The sequence below is a fragment of the Labeo rohita genome, chromosome 2 (genome assembly GCF_022985175.1).
Source record: "Labeo rohita strain BAU-BD-2019 chromosome 2, IGBB_LRoh.1.0, whole genome shotgun sequence".
NCBI classification, from domain to species: Eukaryota; Metazoa; Chordata; class Actinopteri; order Cypriniformes; family Cyprinidae; genus Labeo; species Labeo rohita.
This window is the reverse complement of record NC_066870.1, coordinates 38960473-38980947: the sequence shown is the minus strand read 5'-3', so window position 1 is coordinate 38980947 and position 20475 is coordinate 38960473. Positions and strand designations below refer to the sequence as shown.

General features: G+C 34.2%; 1 protein-coding gene across 8 annotated transcripts in view; it reads left to right on the top strand.

Moving 5' to 3' along the window:
• Positions 1-20475, top strand: part of epb41l3b (erythrocyte membrane protein band 4.1-like 3b) — a 47349-nt gene that overhangs the window by 5653 nt on the left and 21221 nt on the right. For 5 of the 8 annotated variants that reach the window (XM_051127315.1, XM_051127350.1, XM_051127341.1 and 2 more), the window contains exons 1-8: positions 5693-5851; positions 12441-12547; positions 14706-14876; positions 16788-16892; positions 16982-17024; positions 17107-17182; positions 17356-17574; positions 19317-19404. In XM_051127315.1, the coding sequence (XP_050983272.1) occupies positions 12452-12547; positions 14706-14876; positions 16788-16892; positions 16982-17024; positions 17107-17182; positions 17356-17574; positions 19317-19404 (798 nt within the window). In that variant the 5' untranslated portion in view covers positions 5693-5851; positions 12441-12451. Of the gene's footprint in view, positions 1-5692; positions 5852-12440; positions 12548-14705; positions 14877-16787; positions 16893-16981; positions 17025-17106; positions 17183-17355; positions 17575-19316; positions 19405-20475 lie in introns of those variants that run through there. The other 3 variants (XM_051127358.1, XM_051127332.1, XM_051127306.1) reach the window with 3 other exon arrangements.

The following is a 20475-nucleotide window of genomic DNA, read 5'->3' as shown; positions in this document are numbered from 1 at the left end:
GTGTGATGATCAATCTGAAATGTAGGTTAAGCTGAGATACATAAGGTGTGTGCTTTTAATGCAACATTTAAAACCGCATGTCATGCAAAATGAAGAATATGCAGTGCGTTCATATTACTGGTGAAGTAAGAGACGGCTGCTTAAAACCGGTTTAAGATAACTCAGACTCGGAGGACTGACAGAATGCTGACGGTGAGCAGATGTGATGTCATATGACGTGTCCTCAGACTGATGTAACCCGTCATGCAGATTCACAGGCATGTGAATGTGAGCGTCACACCTTTGACCGGACACTGAATACTGCACATTCAGAGTTTGAGAAACTGCTTTGAGTTCAGTTGAAGCTATTAACTAAGTGACCCGAACAACAATCAAGCTACTGAAGGAGTCCGTATATTTTTAAAACTTTAACTAAATTATATCATGCATTTTTATTTAATATGATCTGCATTTTCTGGCACAAAAGTCCCATTTATGGACGTCAGCATGAGCGGAGACGGTGAATAATTTTATTTAACGGCTTAATTTACATGAATGTATCATTAGAATGGACTGGGCTTGTGATTGTGCATGTGATATTGCTTTAATATCAATGCAGGATGAACAAATCATTACGTTTTTTCTTAGAATTATATGCATTGAATGAAAAAAAACAAAAAGAAAACAATTTTTTTTAAAGCAGATATATAATGTCTCATTTATCTATTTTTATACGTTTATATTTATGCATTTAGAAAATGTTTTTATCAAACAACAACAAAAAAGTCAAAAAACCAGCAATGTTTGTAATATAGGAAGCAGGCTAGAATGAATGAAGTATGACATGAATAGTCAGTTTTGATTTTCATGTTGACTTCCAGAGAAGTCTCAGTGGTTCTTTCCCAAAGAAACAGAAAGAGAAATGAAAGGGAGAAACTGTAACTGTTGTAGTTGCTCAGGGTGAAGGAGGAACCACTTTCCAGCGAGTGTAAACACGTCTTTTCTCTGTTATATTGATGTGCTGCCATCCATTAGTGGAGTTACAGACACAGATTTCCCTACACTTACTGTTTTACAGCATGTGTGTGACATCACTCAAAAAAAAACACTTGCGGTCAAGGTGCAGTAACAGTAAATCACTGGAGTTCACTGCAGCAGATGTTCTTTCTCTTTCTGTTTTTGCAAGTCATTATTCAGTAGTTTTAGGGCGTAATGAGCTGTTGTGAGAGAGAGCAGATTTAAAGGAGAAGTTCACTTCCAGAACAAGAATTTACAGATAAGTTCACCCCTTTGTCATCCAGGATGTTCTTGTCTTTCTTTCTTCAGTCATAAAAAATTCTGTTTTTTGAGGAAAACATTTCTGCATTTTTCTCCATATAATGGACTGATATGGTGCCCCGATTTTGAACTTCCAAAATGCAGTTTAAATGCAGCTTCAAACGATTCCAAATATGGTTGTAAATGATCCCAGCTGAAGAAGAAGGGTCTTATCTAGCAAAACCATCAGTTATTTTCATAAAAATAATACAATTTATATACTTTTTAATGTGAAACGTTCGTCTTGTTTTACTCTCCCTGAAGTGTTTTTGTTGCGGTTCATGTCAGTTAGTGTAATAATGTGGAAAAACTCCCATCTCATGTTCTCCCTCAACTTCAAAATCGTCCTATATCACTGTTTTGCCTTTTTTGTTAAGGGTGTTTGATCTTCTTTGTAACACTGTGTCTGTTCTTCTGCAGCGATGTAGGATGATTTTGAAATGATTTTTGAAGTTGAGGGAGAAAATACGATTGGAGTTTTTCAACATACACTAACTGTCTTGAGTCAGAATACACAGAGTTCAGGGAGAGTAAGACAAAACGAGCGTTTGATATTAAAAAGTATTTAAATTGTATTTTTTAAATAAAAATAACCGATCGTTTCGCTAGATAAGACCCTTCTTCCTCGTCTGGGATCATTTACAACCGCATTTGTGATCGTTTGAAGCCGCATTTAAACTGCATTTTGGAAGTTCAAACTCGGGGCACCATATCAGTCCATTATATGGAGAAAAATCCTGAAATGTTTTCCTCAAAAAACATAATTTCTTTACGACTGAAGAAAGAAAGACATGAACATCTTGGATGACAAGGGGGTGAGTACATTATCTGTGAATTGTTGTTCTGAAAGTGAACTTCTCCTTTAAGCTGTGCAAGCTTCATCTGTCATGATATAAATGCGTTATCAGTCACCGTAAGTGTGACATCAAAACGGATCGGCTTGGAATCGGCAGACTGACCGGTCGGTCACCGGGCCGGTAATGTGGAAAACCGGCTAGTTCTGATCCCTGGGCGATCAATCAGTGCCTCTCTACTAAAAAATGTTACAATTTATGCACTTTTTAATGTCAAACGCTCGTCTTGGTTGCATGAACTCTGTGTATTCCGGTTCATGTCAGTTAGAGTATGTCGAAAAACTCCCATCTCATTTTCTCCTCTAACTTCAAAATCATATTGCTGTTTTACCCTTTTTTTTTTTTTTTTTTTTTTTTTCTCCATAAAGGGTGTTTGATCTTTGCATGTTCACTTTGTAAACACTGGGTCGGTACTTCTGCAGCAATGTAGGATGATTTTAAAGTTGGAGGAGAAAATGACATAGGAGTTTTTCAACATACCCTAACTGTATTGAACTGGAATACACAGAGTTCACACAGACGAGACAAGACGAGCATTTGAGATTAAAAAGTATATAAATTATACATTTTTTTTTTTTTTTTTTTTTAGAAAATAACTATATTTTGCTCCACTATATGGAGAACATTCCTGAAATGTTTTCCTCAAGAAACAAAATTTCTTTATGACTGACAAAAGAAAGACATGAACATCTTGGATGAGAAGGGGGTGAGAACATTAAATTATCTGTAAATGTTTGTTCTGAAAGTGAACTCATCTTTTAATGGAGTGTAAAAAAAAGAGGCTTTCTGCTACTGAAAAATGTTTGAAGTTTAAAGCTAAGAAGTGTGCTCATCCTCAGGTCATCCAAGATTAAGATGAGTTTGTGTCTTTATCAGATTTGTAGAAATGTGTCATTCCATTACTGACTCCAATGGATCCTCTGCAGTGAATGGGTGCCGTCAGAATGAGAGTCCGAATATTATAATAATTAATAATCACAAGTAATCCACATCACTCCAGTCCATCAGTTCACATCTGGAGGAGACAAAAGCTGAAACAAATCCATCATGAGGATGTTATTAACTAAAATAGGAGTTTAAAATCCATAAGAAAGTCCATCTCCTGTTGTCTCTCACATCAAAACCCAGCCACGTGTTTGTTTTGGTTTAAATCTGTGCGGATTTCTCTCCTGATTCAGAAGTGTTGTAATGGATTATGGACTCAGTGTATTTTAGTTAAAAACGTCTTGATGGATTTGTTTCAGCTTTTGCCTTTTCAAGAGTGGTGTGGATTACTTGTGGATTATTGTGATGTTTTTATCAGATGTTTGGACTCTCATTCTGACGGCACCCATTCACTGCAGAGGATCCACTGGTGAGACACTGACGCAATGACACATTTCTACAAATCTGATGAAGAAACCAACTCATCTATTCCCAGTGTCTTTGATTGCCTTTTCAGTATTTATTTCTCTTTCTGTGTATCAGACAGTTAATTTGACTTTATAAAGCCGGATCTTGGGCATTTGCACTTCTGCATTTTCTGGAAACAAACGTTCCTCAAAAAATGATGATGATCAAATTTGAGACTAAAAAATGATTCATTCAGCTGCTTCAGTTCAGTAAGTGTTCATCTGGAAATATTATGACTACAGTCATTCTGATGTTTACTTGATCAAAATCAGTGAAGGTCTGACAGCAAAAACACACGTGAAGCACCAGCTGAAGGCGGACGTTTGCAGCAATCAGTAAATGCATCTGTGTCTTCAACTTTAGCATGTTAATACTTGACAAAATCTTTAGTAGATTTACTTTAATGCCTTTAAATCTTAAAACAGCTCCACCCAGGGAGCCTCCATCTGTTAAAGGCAAAGTAAAGGCTCCATGGTGGAACATTTGAGCGTGTCGTAGAGGAACGAAGCCAGCGGCGCAGACGCACTCTGTCATTAGAGGCACACGAGTCCGTCCTCCGTTGCTCTATAGGGGCCGAACGCAAGCTGAGGTTTGTGTGAAGCTCTAAAGTGTGCAGTAAAACAGACCTCAGTCCCTCCGGGACGACCGTGACTTAAAAACAGACGCTTTATTTGTGTATGTGCTTTGGGTGTGAGAGTGTGCATGTGCGTTATAGATCTGAATTTAGTGCTGGTGCATGTATATACAGTGGCCACGGGACGTATAAACACACTTATTATGTCAAAACATGTCGTGATTAACAAACAGATCCTACAGCATTTGAGACACAAATATATAGACAATAAAGTGAAAAAAAAAAATCATAGCAAATTCAGTAGAGTAAAAAAAAAAGTATTGCTTATACATTTAAATTTGCTCTTTTACTGTTTGTTAATTTACACTGAGCATTTTTTAAATGTATTTTATTTATTTATTTTAAAAAGTGTACAATAATAATAATTATAATATTTTAATCATTTTGATTTACAAATAAAAATAAAATGAAAGAATTATAGTAAATTAAATAAAAATGTAAAATAAATAAAAACATTTGAAATAAATAACAAAATAATAATAATTTAGACAGTATTTCAGGGTTATACATTTCAATTAACCTGAACTCTTTAACAAATAAAATCTAGATCATGTAAAGAAAAAAAAAAAAAAAAAAAAATTATGTCATAAAGATTAAACTTGGTCTAGCCTTTTGTCTGTAATAGAATTTACCAAAAGTAAATTTAAATAAATAAAATGTGATTGATTTTGATAAATAAATAAATTATTTAATTCAATTTCATTAAGTAATTTAAAATAAAATAAACTGAGAGCAATAAATAAATAGAGACAACATTTCAGGGTCTTACATTTCATTTGCCCTTAAATCTTTAGCAAAATTGTTCTTTTTTTTTAATCAGTACCTTTTAAGAGATTCAAGAAAAAAATATTTCGCCCTTAAAACATGGTTTAGCTTAATTTTCTATAATAATTTTATGATGTTTAATTTTATAATAATAATTTTACTCCTTCTGCTTTGTGTATAATTTTGTCTGTAATACAATTTACCAAATGTAAATTTAAATAAATGTGATTGATTTAATACATATATTTTTTTAAGTAAATAAAGAAGTAAATTAAAAAAAAAAAATAATAAACCGATAGCAGTAAATAAATAAATAAATAAATAAATAAATAGAGGCAGCATTTTAGTGTTTTAAGTTTTAATTGCCCTTAAATCTTTAGCTAAATTGTCCTATTTTTTTAATCAGTACCTTTAAGAGAGTCAAGCAGAAGACATTTCGACCTTAAAACATGATTTAGCTTAATTTGCTATAATTTTTAATGTTTAATTTTATTATAATTAATAATTGTACTCCTTTTGCTCAGTGAATATAAAACTTACCAAATAAAATCACATGATTCATCAGATTGTGTTTTTTTTTTTTTTTTTTTTTAATTATTCAAAACGAATAGAAACATCTTTGCGCGTTATCTACTGGTACTGTAGATATTTTACACTATTTTACAGTATTCCTCCTGCGTCACAGCTGTTCGTTTGATGTCGAAGCTCTCAGCTGTTACGTACAGTGCGTGCGGACGGTGACGTGAGTTTGAATCCTCCGTTCGCTGCGCGCGCGCTCCCGGTTACCACACTCCCGCTAGCGCCGCTGATGAGAGCGGAGACTCCCGCCCACCGTGGCCGCTGTCAAACGCTCCGCTGCCGGTGAGAGAGGAGCGCAGAGCCCGAGGAGCGAAACGCCGTGGCGCTTACGGTAACGTTCACGCGTTTGTGTTGTTTTCCAGCGTTTATAAACGCATTTGATTGACATGTTTACCTACAGAGGCGCTCAACGTTCTGGATGAAATAAATCTGTCGGTTTGTGTTTAAAAGCCGCAGCAGCGAAACATCTGTGCGATCACTATAAACCATATTCAGTAGTTTGGTTTATTAACGTCGCGATTATTTAATATTACAGATGTTTTGTGAGGACACTTAACGTTATTTATACAGCCTGAATTCTGTGCTGTCAAACGCAAAACGCTGGATATTTAAGCAAAACTGGACTGAGAAATACAGAAAGCCTGAGATTTTGATGTATAACGTATATTTTATGATTATGTTTGACGTGTCCGTTATTATTTTTAGCACGTTTTGTGCGTTTAAATACTCGGAACGGTTGACAGATTTGATCCGTTATGATGTGAAAAGAGGCGGGTCGGTTTGAAATGAAGCGAACTGACACTTAATTCGGATTGACACCACACTACCATACTATGAAATTACTCAAAAATTGCTAGTAATTTTCACAAATAATTACAAAGAAATTGTAAGGAAATTGCTCTAAAAGTAGGGCTGAATGATATGTCCAAAATTGATATCACAATATCTATTTCTTAATTTCGGTCAAAACGATATAATTCTGCTATCGATATGAACAGTATTAATAAAGCCTAAACGATCTTTTATTTATCTGTTTAACATGACCGATGTTTTATGAGGATGCTTATTTATTTATATAACCTCATTTCTCCGCTGTCAAACGCGAAACGCTGGATATTTAATTTAAAAAACTGAGCTGAGAAATACAGAAAGCTTGAGATTTTGATGTGTAACGTATATTTTATGATTATTATGTTTGACGCGTCCGTTATTATTTTTAGCGCGTTTTGTGCGTTTAAATACTCGGAACCGTTGACAGATTTGATCCGTTATGATGTGAAAAGAGGCGGGTCGGTTTGAAATGAAGCAAACTGACACTTAATTCGGATTGACACCACATTACCATACTATGAAATTACTCAAAAATTGCAAGTTAATTTTACAAATACACAATAATACTATGGAATTACTCAGAAATTGCTAGTACATTTAACAAACACACAACCATACTATGGATATTACTGGAAATTTATAGTAAATTTCACAAATACACAACCATACTATGGAAATTACTCAAAAATTGCTAGTAATTTTCACAAATAATTACAAAGAAATCGAAAGGAAAGTGCACTAAAAGTAGGGCTGATGATATGATATGATATGTCCGAAATTGATATCACAATATCTATTTCTTAATTTAGGTCAAAACGATATAATTCTGCTATCGATATGAACAGTATTAAAAAAGCCTGAACGTTCTTTTGTTTATCTGTTTAATATGACAGATGTTTTATGGGGATGCTTATTTATTTATATAACCTCATTTCTCCGCTGTCAAACGTGAAACGCTGGATATTTAATTTAAAAAAGAGCTGAGAAATACAGAAAGCTTGAGATTTTAATGTGTAACACATATTTTATGATTATTATTATGTTTGACATGTTATTATTCTTAGCGCCGGAATGCTTGGCAGATTTGGATATTGGATAATGGATATTATGATGTGGAAAGTGATGGGTTTGTTTGAAATTAAACAAACTAACACTTAATTCAGATTCACCCCATACTATGGAAATCACTCAAAAATTACTAGTAAATTTCACAAAATACACAGCCATACTATGCAATAACTCAAAAATTGCTAGTAAATAAGTAATTACAAAGAAATAGTAATAAATGTGCACTGGAAAGAATAGAAAAGTAGTAGAAAACCTGAAATAGTGTTTTCTTGTGAAACATACTCCAATAATCTTTATTTACAACATTTTACGATGTGCTGTATCCGCCCGTCTGAAACTCTCAATGGTCAAACGATGAATACATCTTGAGAATTTAAGACTAATAGCCTGTTCAAATCAAGAACAATAACTGTAAAGATATATTTACAGTATATTTTTACTGTCCACATTATAAGCGTGCTGTTTTGTGGTTTGCTGCTTTAAATGCTCAGTTCTTTAAAGTTGGTGGATTCTGATTGGCTGTCAGTGATTTTTAGTATTCAACGTATTGTTCCATGTTATAGTCATGTAAAATTAAAACGACTATTAATACATTATTATAATAATAGATATCGACCCTGGTCCGATCTGGCTCGTAACTTTTGCTGCAGCTTTTGCGTTGTCTTACGTTATTTAAACTCTTTATCCTAATTGAATCAGTTATTTGTTATTTTATCACATCATTCTGGATGTTACACCCCGTTTACACTGAGTACAAGTGATATAATGCAATGTGACAAAACTAGAGCTTCAAGTACAGTAAACGCATAGACTGTTCTGTTGATTCTGGGTTGCAGTGCAGACGACTTTATTGATTTGACTTTGCATGCTTGCATTGTTTAGATCATGTTTCTTGCATTCCAGGAGTCACTTGTAGAATGTAGCTGATTATAAATCAATATTGTGTGTTGATCCAGAGACAGAGGACTGTGAGTGTGAATGTGAACAAAGTTTCTTCAGAAATGTGTTCTATAACTTGATTTGCAATATGTTTATTATAGCTTGAAGAAAGTTTCTCACTTAATGATGATAGTGTATGAAACGACGTCAACCTTTTGATCACCAGCACAGATTTTCAACCACTACACCACAGAAACCACATATAATTTGGATTCTGTTGACTAGTTCATAATTTGTATTGTTCACTATCAGTCAAATATGGAAGCCCTTTTCCACCACTGAATTAAAAAAAAAAAAAGTTTGTCTTTTTATATGATATAAACTCACAATTCTGAGAAATGAAATCATATATATATATATATATACATATTATTATAGTTTATATCTCACAAATCTCACAATTCCGATTTTATATCAGTTTATATCTTATAATTCTGTAAAAAAAAAAAAATAAATAAATAAATAAAATAAAAGAATTGTGAGATAAAACTGGCTTCCATAGTCAAGAGTTTGGATTAATTAAGATGTTTAATTAAGGTGCAGTCTCTTCCGCTCACCAAAGCTGCATGTATTTGTTCAAAAATGCAGTAAAAATAATACAGTGATACATTTTACTTTTCTGGATTCTTTGAATAGAAAATTCGAAAGCATAGCATTCATTTAAAATAGATATTTTGTAACATTCTAAATGTCTTTACTGTCACTTTTAATCAGTTTAATGCATCCTTGCTGAATATGTAAAAGTATAAAAAATCATATTCCAAACTTTTGAGTGGTAGTATATAGCGATTTCCAGAAAAGCATGGGGAAGCACAACTGTTTTCAACATTGCTAATAATCATAAATGTTTGTTGAGCAGCAAATCTGTATGTTAGAATGATTTCTGAAGGATCATGTGACACTGAAGACTGGAGTAATGATGCTGAAAATTCAGCTGCGCATCACAGCAATCAATCACCGTTTAACATAGATTGACATGGAAAACAGCTGTTTTAAATTAGAATAATATTTTACAATTTTTACTGTGTTTTTGATCAAATAAATGCAGCCTTGGTGAGTAGAAGAAAATCTCATTCCAAACTCTTGACTGGTGGTGTGTAATTTGTAGTATTACAATAATATCCAGTGTTTTATTTATTTATTGTGTACAGTCGGTTATTCTTCTGAAGCTCAATGTGAAATTAAATTATAAGGGGATTAACGCAAACTTGCCCGTGAACTGTGTTATCTGGTCACAGACGGCTCAGACTGCCTCTCTGTTGCGGTTTTGATGGAGTGGAAGTTTAAGCCTTTAAGAGGGTTTAACCCATCTGTGCCTAGTTAATGGGTTTCAGGTCAGGACGGGTCGTGTGTCTCCAGGATCTTCTGTTTGGACAGGTTATACACAGACTTGAGGAGAGCGACAGAGGATTTGGTATAAAGGCTTTATTTTGTTTCATACATGTTTGTGTTTCACAGCTCAGTGTGTTTTTGACTGGATATGGATGTATTTTATTGATCCATGAAGGGAAATTCCTGATATTCCAGAGAGTGAGTGAACTGTAAGCTGACCTTGTGAAATTCTGAAAAGAAATGTTGTTTTTTTTATTACAAGAGCAATGGTGGTAATTGTTCATGTGAATTGGATTATCTGACTTCATGTATGAGGAGATATGAATGTATTTGCATCAAAATCAAAATATTATGAAAAGCAGGCAGCTATCAGCAGGTCAAATGGTTGTACATTATTTACTTATGTACTGTAAAAATACAGAGCAGAATATGAACCAAATAAGTCAAGATGAGTAAGAGCTTTTTAATTATATTCGTTTTTATTAATGTTGCTGTTTATTTTTGTCCCTTTAATGCATTCAGTCCCTTTAGTGCTGTCTCTTGTGTTTTTTAATTCAAATCCATTCATTTTTAAGTCAGCATGCGTATGGGACTCGTTTGTTTGTCTTATTGTTTTTCTTCAGTGCTGCAGCTATTTTTAGCCACCTGTGTTGAAGTGCACATAATTTAACTTCCAGAGTGATTTTCATTGTAATGGCTGTCATACACTAGCTCTTCATCATTATTCAGGAGGAAATAGAAACATCAGCATCTCTGTCCTCGGCTGCCGTCTCTCCTCTCGTTTAGTGATGTGGAGCGGATCTGGAGGGCCGTTCGCTCGTTTTGTTCTTGCGGTTCAGTTTGACCTACATTTCTGCACAGGCCGTTAAGTTCAGGGAGTCAGTCTGACAGAATGCAGTCGCGCTACTCCTGCGGTTTTCCACTGCTGCTCTCCAGAATCCAGCGATGGTTTCCATCACTGTCACGCCTCACAAGAGAGATTACAAAACACTCACACTTCAGACCCTTATGAAGCACTCCTGAACAGTTGCTAGGATGTTCTAAGTGGTTGCTATGGGGTTGTTTGGGTGTTCTGAGAGGTTGCTAGGTGGATACTAGGGCAGTTGCAGAAAATTCTGGTTGCTATGAGGTTACTAGGGTGGTGTTAGTGGTTGCTTTGGTGTTGCCAGGGTAATCGCAAAAGGTTTTGGTTGCTAGGATGTTCTCAGTGGTTGCCATGGGGATGAAAGGGTATTTGCAGAAAATTCTGGTTGCGGGGGGGTTACTAGGTTGATCTAAGTGGTTGCTATGGGGTTACTAGGGTGTTCTGAGTAGTTGCTAAGGGGTTGCTTGGGTGTTCTGAGAGGTTGCTAGGTGGACACTATGGCAGTTGCAGAAAATTCTGGTTGCTATGGAGTTACTAGGGTGTTGTTTGTGAGTGCTTTGGTGTTGCTAGCGTAATTGCAGAAAATTCTGGTTGCTAGGATGTTCTCAGTGGTTGCCATGGGGATGATAGGGTGGTTGCAGAACATTCTAGTTGCTGGGGGTTACTACGCTGATCTAAGTGGTTGCTATGGGGTTACTAGGGTGTTTTAAGTGGTTGCTATAGGGATGTTTGGGGGTTCTTAGAGGTTGCTAGGTGGATACTAGGACAGTTGCAGAAAATTCTGGTTGCTATGGGGTTATTAGGGTGTTGTTTGTGGTTGCTTTGGTGTTGCTAAGGTAATTGCAGAAAATTCTGGTTGCTAGGATGTTCTGAGTGGTTGCCATGGGGATGATAGGGCAGTTGCAAAAACAAATTCTGGTTGCTGGGGGTTACTAGGTTGATCTAAGTGGTTGCTATGGGGTTACTAGGGTGATAGCAGAAAATTCCCAGTTGCTAGGATGTTCTGAGCAGTTGCTATGGGGATGATAGGGCAGTTGCAGAAAATTTGGGTTACTCAGGGTTACTTCTGTTTTATTGTCTCCCTTAGGAGAAATTTGTCTCGGGCAATCAAGAGAGCAGTTCTAAGTAATTGTTATGGGGTTGCTAGGGAGATTGCAGAAAATTCTGGTTGCTGGGGTTATTTTAAGTGGTTGCTGTGGGGTTGCTACAGTGTCAGATGTTGCTATGGTGTTGTTTGGGTGTTTGAGAGGTTGCTAGAAGTTGCTAGGGGGATGATAGGCCAATTGCAGAAAATTGCGGTTGCTATGGGGTTACTAGGGTGTTCTAAGTGGTTGCTTTAGGTTTGTTTGAGTGTTCTGAGTGGTTGCTGTGTGGTTGCTACAGTTTCAAATGGTTGCTGTGGAGTTGTTAGGGTGTTCTGCAGAAAATTCTGGTTGCTATGGGGTTACTAGGGCATTGTTAGTGGTTGATAAACAGGTTTAAGCTCCCTCGTCTGTCATTGGTCCCTCAGGCAGCTTGTCTCGTCCTGAAGTGTCTGTGTGTCACAGATGAGTGCGTTTGAGTGTTTCTGTTTGTTATTGAATCTTCAGCGACTGGTTGATCGTCACAGATAAACACAGCAGCGCCGTCACGTCAGCTGGCATGTTGTGTACGGGAATGCGCTCTTAGCTGCGGTCTGAATGTCAGGCATGTGTTTCTGTGATCCTGGAGTTCTCGTCCTTTCAAAAATACAGTGTAAACATCACACTAAATATAAACTCCTGTGTTTGTTTGTGCTCAGATTCCCACATTAACACACTGTTTATTCCAGTCCAGAAGCAATCAAGTGCAGTTGTGAAATGTCTGCAGATTCCCACCCTGAATATATACGTGTGTGTCGTTTCAGTGTAACTGGCCATGACGACGGATCCAGGCTCAGAATCGGACCCGCCGCAGACAGACGACACACAGCGACCGGCGTCAGGACAGGACGGCCCACACACACGGCAGCAGGTCAGAGCTTTCCTCATCTACACCTGCTTTATATTACAGTCCAGCTTCTAGTGCTGTAGAGTTTCTGTGTCGCGTAGTCATGTCAGTAATTGAGTCAACAAAATGTTGATTTCATGATTTTAATTGATTCTCATCTTGATGAACTGATTCTTAAATCCCAGGAATTGATCTGTGCTGTTTTCATATGATGTGTGAACTTTGCTAAACAATATTTGTCGCATATAGTAATGCAGTGACTGACTTTTTTTCCCCAAGTTTAGACATTTTTTTTTTATTTAAAAGGAAAATTAACATGTGCTGAACCTGCTTTTATGTCCTAATGAATCAATATTGAACTGAGATTGAAAATCAAATGAAGATCAAATCATGAATTTTGTCTGAAAAGCAGCTCTGTTAGTCGCGTTCAAATTTTCTGTTTTTTCTTCCTCAAAAGTGCTCATTTTATAAAGTGCTGGGTCATCTCCAGAGCTTTTCTCAATCCTGATGTGTTTACCTGTGCTGTATGTCATCGTGTTGATATTATGTGGTGTATATAAGCAGTATTAGTGAGACGTCATGGTGGATTTTCAGATATAGTCCCAGCAAGAGTTTCAGGACCTTTCTAGAAAGTAGGTAACTGAGATTATGTAATGTAATTTAATGATGAAAATCTATCCATGGGAAAGTGCTGAAATAAACCTGCATGATGAAAATAGCAGCTTCTGAAATGAAGTCGTGACATGAGATGGGCATCAAGAGGATCTGTAATGAAATTATTCTCTTCAGGAACAGGTCTATATATATATATATATATATAAATTGGACATTTTCATACCTGCGTACTTTAGAGATTAAATTAATCTATTTTTCTTTTCTTTCTTTCTTTCTTTTTTTTTTTTTTTTAAGTTATTTATATATGCACTGCCGCTCAAAAGTTTGGGATCAGAAAGACTCTTCTTTTTTTTTATCGGCTGTTACTTCAGTCTTAAGTGTCACATGATCCTTCAGAAATCGTTCTAATATGCTGATTTATTATAAGAATTATCAATGTTGGAAACAGTTGTGTTGACAAATATATATATATATATATATATATATATATATACATATATTTGGAACCTGTGATTCCTTTTTTCCCAGGATTCTTTGATGAATAACATCATATTTAATCATCATAATTTCATTGTATTTTTTATTGATCAAAGAATCCTGGAAAAAAAGTATCACAGGTCCAAACAAAAAAATAAAAATTAAGCAGCACAACAGTTTCCAGCACTGACAATAAATCAGCATATTAGAATGATTTTTGAAGGATCGTGTGACACTGAAGACTGAAGTAATGATGCTGAAAATTCAACTTTAATTACAGATAAAATTAAATTTTAATGTATATTAATATAGAAAAACATTGTTTTACATCGTAATAATATTTCACAATATTACTTTTTTTCTGTATTTTGGGTCAAATGAGGACAGCCTTGATGAGCATAAGAAACAGTTTTAAAACACATTTTAAATCTTACTGATCCCAAACGTTTTAAGTGGCAGTGTATATATATATATATATATATATACATCTCAAATGACGGAAATGTGACTTTTTTTTTTTAGATTAACTAAATTTATCTATATGTTATTTTATGAAATATTTTACAATTTTTAAATAAATCTTAAATACATTTTTAATGAGACTGACATTTAAATGATACATTTAGATCCACATTGTTATAGTTAACTAAAACCATTAAGAAATGTTGTTTGAATTAAAATAATATTTTAAAAACTTATTTTATTTCAACTGCTTGCCATTTGTCATTTTAATTTAGTTTAAAGTAAAGTAAAAAAAAAAAGTATACAGACATTATGAAAAAGAGAGATAGAAATAAATGTACATAAAAAATGTACAAATTAATTATCAATGTTTGCCAGGACAAATTTATAGATGTTTACAGTTTTTATCACAAGTACATTTGAGGAATCATTTATAGGATTGTTTAATCTTGTCTTAAGTCGAGTTTTAGAAAATGTGTACTGTATTTGTGATATTATGTAATAGCAGATGAAGCTGATAGGGCCATGATTTTCTATTATTAACCAGTAATATTATCTCGTTGATTCTAAAATAAGTCTGATTTAGATATCTCGATGCTTGATAAACTCGTTTGCTGTGTTTCCACAGGGTCAATCAGAGGTCAGATCAGCTCATCAGCAGCACGAGGACGACTACATTTCCCAGAAGTCTTTGAGCAGCAGACTCTCCTGGTCAGCGTTAGGCAGGACTCACCGACTGAGGGTCATGGAGTGTAAGGTCAAACTGCTGGACGGCACCGACTACACCTGCACCGTGGAGGTGGGTGATGATGATGATGATGAAGGACAGTTTAATGAAGGCAGACACATCATCATGCTGACAGTGAATGGACTGTCATAGAAGGTTCATGAAATCAGGACACAGTTAAACTAAAACAGGACTAGTTGAGCTGTTGTCAAATGACTGTACCACTAAGTAGGTTCCAGAAATCTCATAAATCAATGCACTGTAGAGCTGAACAATCTGGGGGAAAAAATGAGAATTTGCTTGATCACATGCATCCACAGCTGTTGCTTTAATTGCGCAGCCTGTAGTTTATAAAGAGCAGGACGGAGTTGAAGAGCACACGCAAACACTCACCAGCGCCTTTATTTTTAGCTTATTCTTATTTTGGCGCGAGCAGAAGCGGTTGCATAAAGTACAGCATACCACAGCTGAGTCTCAGACTCGGACTCGCTGCATTTTCAATCACAAACACATGGAGAAGAACGTGGAATGATTGTTTCACAGACACAAATCAAAGAAGACAGTCAGCTTTGTATAGTTTACTATTTAGTTACTGAGTAACTTTCAGAGATTCATTCGAACGCAGTCACTCGTTGTTCCTCTGAAGCGCTCATAAGATCATAATTACTGTAAAATAGTTCATAAATTGCATAAATAAATAACATAAATAGATTGTAAACAATTTCTCTGTGCAAGCGAGTCAAGGCTTGATTTTCAAAGGAACATAAATAGATGCTTTTGTCTGTTAAATAAACAGAATCCAAGACTAATTTGCTTCTGATGATCTAAACAAGTCAAGAGTGTTCAGCGAAGATAGTATGTGGAAGTTTCTGTTACTAGGAAAATCCTAAGAGATATTAATTACTAATCCACCATCATTGCCGTGTGTTTACTCTTTGTTTATCAATATGTTAGCTCAGCAGAACCCAGTTTGGCCTAAAATATTTAATATGTACATTTGCATTTATTTTTTATTTATTTTATATATTCATTTTATGTTTACATATAAGTATATTTAAATATTTAATACTTGACATCCCCCTGAGATTTGTTAATATTTTAATAATTTAACAACATAATTGCATGTTCAGTTTTCTGATGTGGGTTAAGTGTTTTATTTGGAATTATTTTAAAATGATTTAATTTTACCTTTTATCATTATTATCTTTTTAGCAAATCTAGTTCCAGTTCACCCAAAAATGAAAAAAATCTTCTCATCATTTATTCACCTTAATATTGTTCCAAACCTGTTATTTTAGAAATGCTGCTATAGTTTTAATTAATATTTTGTAATTAGTAATTAGTTTTTGTGTATTTTATACTTTCCATTTTCACATTATAATTTATTTCATATTATAGTAGAAAATATTTTCATATTTTGCTTAGTTTGTTGCAGTAAGTTATTTATTTTATTTATTTACTGTCTGTATAGTTTTTATTCATTTTTGTTTCAGCTTTAGATGTTTTAGTACATCATGTTGCATCATGCAACTAATTTAGAATGAGAAATAATTAAAATAATTATTATAGAATTATATATAATTATATAAATAATAATTATTAAAATAGTTATTATTTAGTAAATAAAAATAAAAGTGTGAAGTGTTTAAAAAAATTAAAAGAGAAATCTATTTTGATTTATTTCAGTTGTTATTTATTTTATTTTGTTTTAGTTAACTATAACAACACTGTTCCACACCTGTATGACTTTTTTTTTTGTTGTTGTTAAACACAAAGAAGATATTTTAAAGAATGTTAGGAATCAACAAAAAATATAATAGAAGTCAGTGGGAACTGAAGCTTTGGTTACCAAAAATCTTCATTCGTCTTTCACATCAAATCATACGGGTTTGAGTGACATGAGGCGAGTAAATGATGACAGAATGATGTTTTTTGTCTAAACTGTCCCTTTAATGAATCTTTGCGTGTGTTTATGTGTGACAGAAAAGAGCAAAAGGTCAGGCTCTGTTCGATAAGGTTTGCGACCACCTGAATCTCCTGGAGAAGGACTATTTTGGCGTTACGTACCGGGATGCTGAAAACCAAAAGGTGTTTGTCAGCTCGTATTCTTCTGAACTCATTTCATTTGATGTCTCTCAGCCTGTTTTTCAATGACAGACCTCCTGCTTTTCCCACAGAGCTGGCTGGACTGCTCCAAAGAGATGAAGAAGCAGATCAGCAGTATGTCCTTTCGTAACAGAGTCGTTCTTTGTCTCCATCTAAACGTCTTCAAGTTCTTACAGGAAGTTTTCGTGTTTTTCAGCTGGTCCCTGGAACTTTGCCTTCAACGTGAAGTTTTATCCTCCCGATCCAGCGCAGCTCTCCGAGGACATCACCAGGTCTGCTTGGATTATAGTTCACTTTCACTAAAACTATAAAAAAAAAAAAAAAAAAAAAAAGTACTAAAGTAACCTAAACTAAAGCTAAAATAATTCACAAAAAAAAAAATTATAATAATTGTCAGATCTCAGCTGGATGATGCATAAACTCTCTCTTTCTCTTTCTGTCTCAGGTATTACCTGTGCCTGCAGCTGAGGGATGACGTTGTTTCTGGACGTTTGCCGTGTTCTTTCGCCACACACACGGTTTTGGGCTCCTACACGGTCCAGTCGGAGCTGGGCGACTATGACGCTGACCTGCAGGGATCCAGTTATATCAGCGACATGCGTTTGGCCCCGAACCAGACCAAAGAGCTGGAGGAGAAGGTCCTGGAGCTTCACCGCAGCTACAAGTGAGTTTTAACATCACCACGTGACTGTCAGATGTTCAGATCTGAATCAGAATTAGCTTTATTCGGCAAGTGTGTGCAAACACACGAGGAATTTGTTGTGGTTTTTTAAGATGCTACTGGTATACATGCATACATTATCTGACATGAGAACAGAAAAAAAACATTTAAATAAAGACTTAAACTAAATAATAATGTGTATGAATCTGGAACAGAAGATTTATGTACAGATTTGTGCCTTATTTACTGTATATATAGCTGTATATATGTGTATTTACATAATACTTGAGAAAGAGGCAATAATTAGAGATGAAGTATTAACAGAAATTAATTTGTGGAGAGTCTGTTCAGTTATTTATGTATCGTGGAGAAACTATAGTAGTTTTTATTGATATTTTAAACTTGTTTTTATTTTTGTATTATCTATATATATATTCATTAAAATATTAAAATATGAATTTTAATTATTTATTTATTTTTTATTTTTTTGGTCAGTTTTATTAGTAATATGTCTGTTTTTTTTATTATTAATTTATTTTCGGTTATTTTAGTACCTCAAAATAATGAATGTTGCCTTGGCAACTAGATAAAATACTTTTTTTTGTTAACATTGATTTTATTTTAAGTAACAAAAATGTTTTTATGATTTTAGTTTACGTTAATTATAATAAACCGGTTTCAGAATCACTCAGTGTTCTTTTACAATAATTTTTTTTTTTAAATAAATTAATTGGCTTTTATTTTTATATTATCCATACATTCATTAAAATATAAAAATATTCTTTTTTTATTTTTGTTTTATTTATTTTGTTGTTTTTTATTATTATGTTTTGTCGGTTTTATTAGTAATATATCTTTATTTTTATTATTAATTATTTTTAGGTATTTTAGTACATTTAAAATGATAAATGTTGCCTTGGCAACTAGATAAAATACTTTTTTTTTGTTAACATTTATTTTATTTCAAGGAACAAAAATGTTTTTATGATTCTAGTTTAAGTTAATTATAAACCGGTTTCAGAATCACTATCAGTGTTCTTTCACAATAATTTATTGTATTTTTTAATATTTTAGTTGACTTTTATTTTTTATTTTATTTTGTTTTTTTTTATAATTCATTGTATTTTTTTCATTCAATTTATTTATTTCATTTTTAGTTTTTAGTAATTTTAGTACTTCAACTTGATTTCAGTTAGTTTCCAAAGCAACATTTCTAATGTTTTGAGTTTTTAAGTTTGAGCTTTTCATGCATGTTATTTTATTATTATATTATTATTTTAATTTAATTAACACCCGATTGCGTTAACGGTAAGAGCAGTGGTGAGTGTCAGTCAGTCAGTGGTGGAGAGACGGATGTTTATTTCTTGGCGGTCAGATGTGTTCATGGAGCTCAGTGTGGTTATTGTGCTCATTAATGATGAAGAGATCCGTGTCAGTCAGTGTCTGATCACAGAGACTCACTAAGCCTGTCTCTACCCACAATGCCCTGCCTTGTTTACTGATACACAGACAGAAGCGCAAGCACAACAGAGAGTGCTCTGTGTATGTAAACATCTAAACATTAGAGCAGCTGAAGTCATCTGTCATGTCGAGCAATTAAGTAAGTGTTAAGTAATTAAGGATGAGAATGAATGAATTCCTTCATATTCCTTTGAAGTGTTCAAAAAATCCACCTGCAAACACGCAGTATCTGTTGGTGTGTGTTAAACAGTTCGTTTAGCAGTAATCTGTGTGTGTGTTTACAGAGGAATGACTCCTGCTGAAGCTGACATGCTGTTCCTGGAAAACGCAAAGAAACTCTCCATGTATGGAGTCGACCTGCATCGTGCCAAGGTAAAAGAGTGTGTGTGTGTGTGTGTGTGTGTGTCTGCTGTACTAACACTTCTCTCATTAACCTGCCGCAGTGCTGCTCGTCTCAAGCTCGTTTTGACATTACAGCGGTTAATAATTGCAGTGCATTAAGATGATTGTTTTTGTAATACAAGATTTCTGAAATGTTATGTCTGAATATGCAAATGATTCATTATCTAATTAAACATGTGCTAATTTGCATACATTTCCAGAGCATAAATCTGAACATTGGTTTCAAGTTTCTTGTTTGATTTTGTTGGCATATTAGATTAGATTTCTCTGTTTATTATTTCATAAATCAGAAAATACTGTCAACAGACAAAAAAAAAAATAGAGAGAGGAATAAAACTGTAAAATGTTGCTGTGTGTAAGAGAAAAAACTCTTTAAAGATATGCACTGGAATTGAAATCTATAGTTTATAAATGGATAAAGTGCAATAAAAGAAACACTTTAAAATGTATTTTGATGTAAGCTGTGACCCTGGAGCACAAAACCAGTCTTGAGTACCACAGGTATATTTGTAGAAATAGCCAAAAATACATTGTATGGGTCAAAATTATTTTTCTTTTATGCCAAAAATCATTAGGATATTAAGTAAAGAGCATGTTCCATGAAGAAATTTTGTACATTTCCTACCGTAAATATATCAAAACTTCATTTTTGATCAGTAATATGCATTGCTAAGAACTTTATTTGAACAACTTTAAGGTGATTTTCTCAATATTTAGATTTTTTTGCACCCTCAGATTCCAGATTTTCAAACAGTTGTATCTCGACCAAATATTGTCCTGTTCTAACAAACCACACATCAATGGAAAGATTATTCAGCTTATAGATGATGATGATGTATAAGTCTTAATTTAAAAAAATTTAACCTTATGACTGGTTTTGTGGTTCAGGGTTTTGTTTTTGTTTGAATTAATTCATCTGTGTAATACTGAGATTCATGGTTTAAAAAACTACATTACCCATGATGCTGTGCAAAAATTCCTCCAATTGCAGCGAGTCACGTGGCAAAAGAGATCTTTAGCTCCGCCCGCTCTCATTAAGCA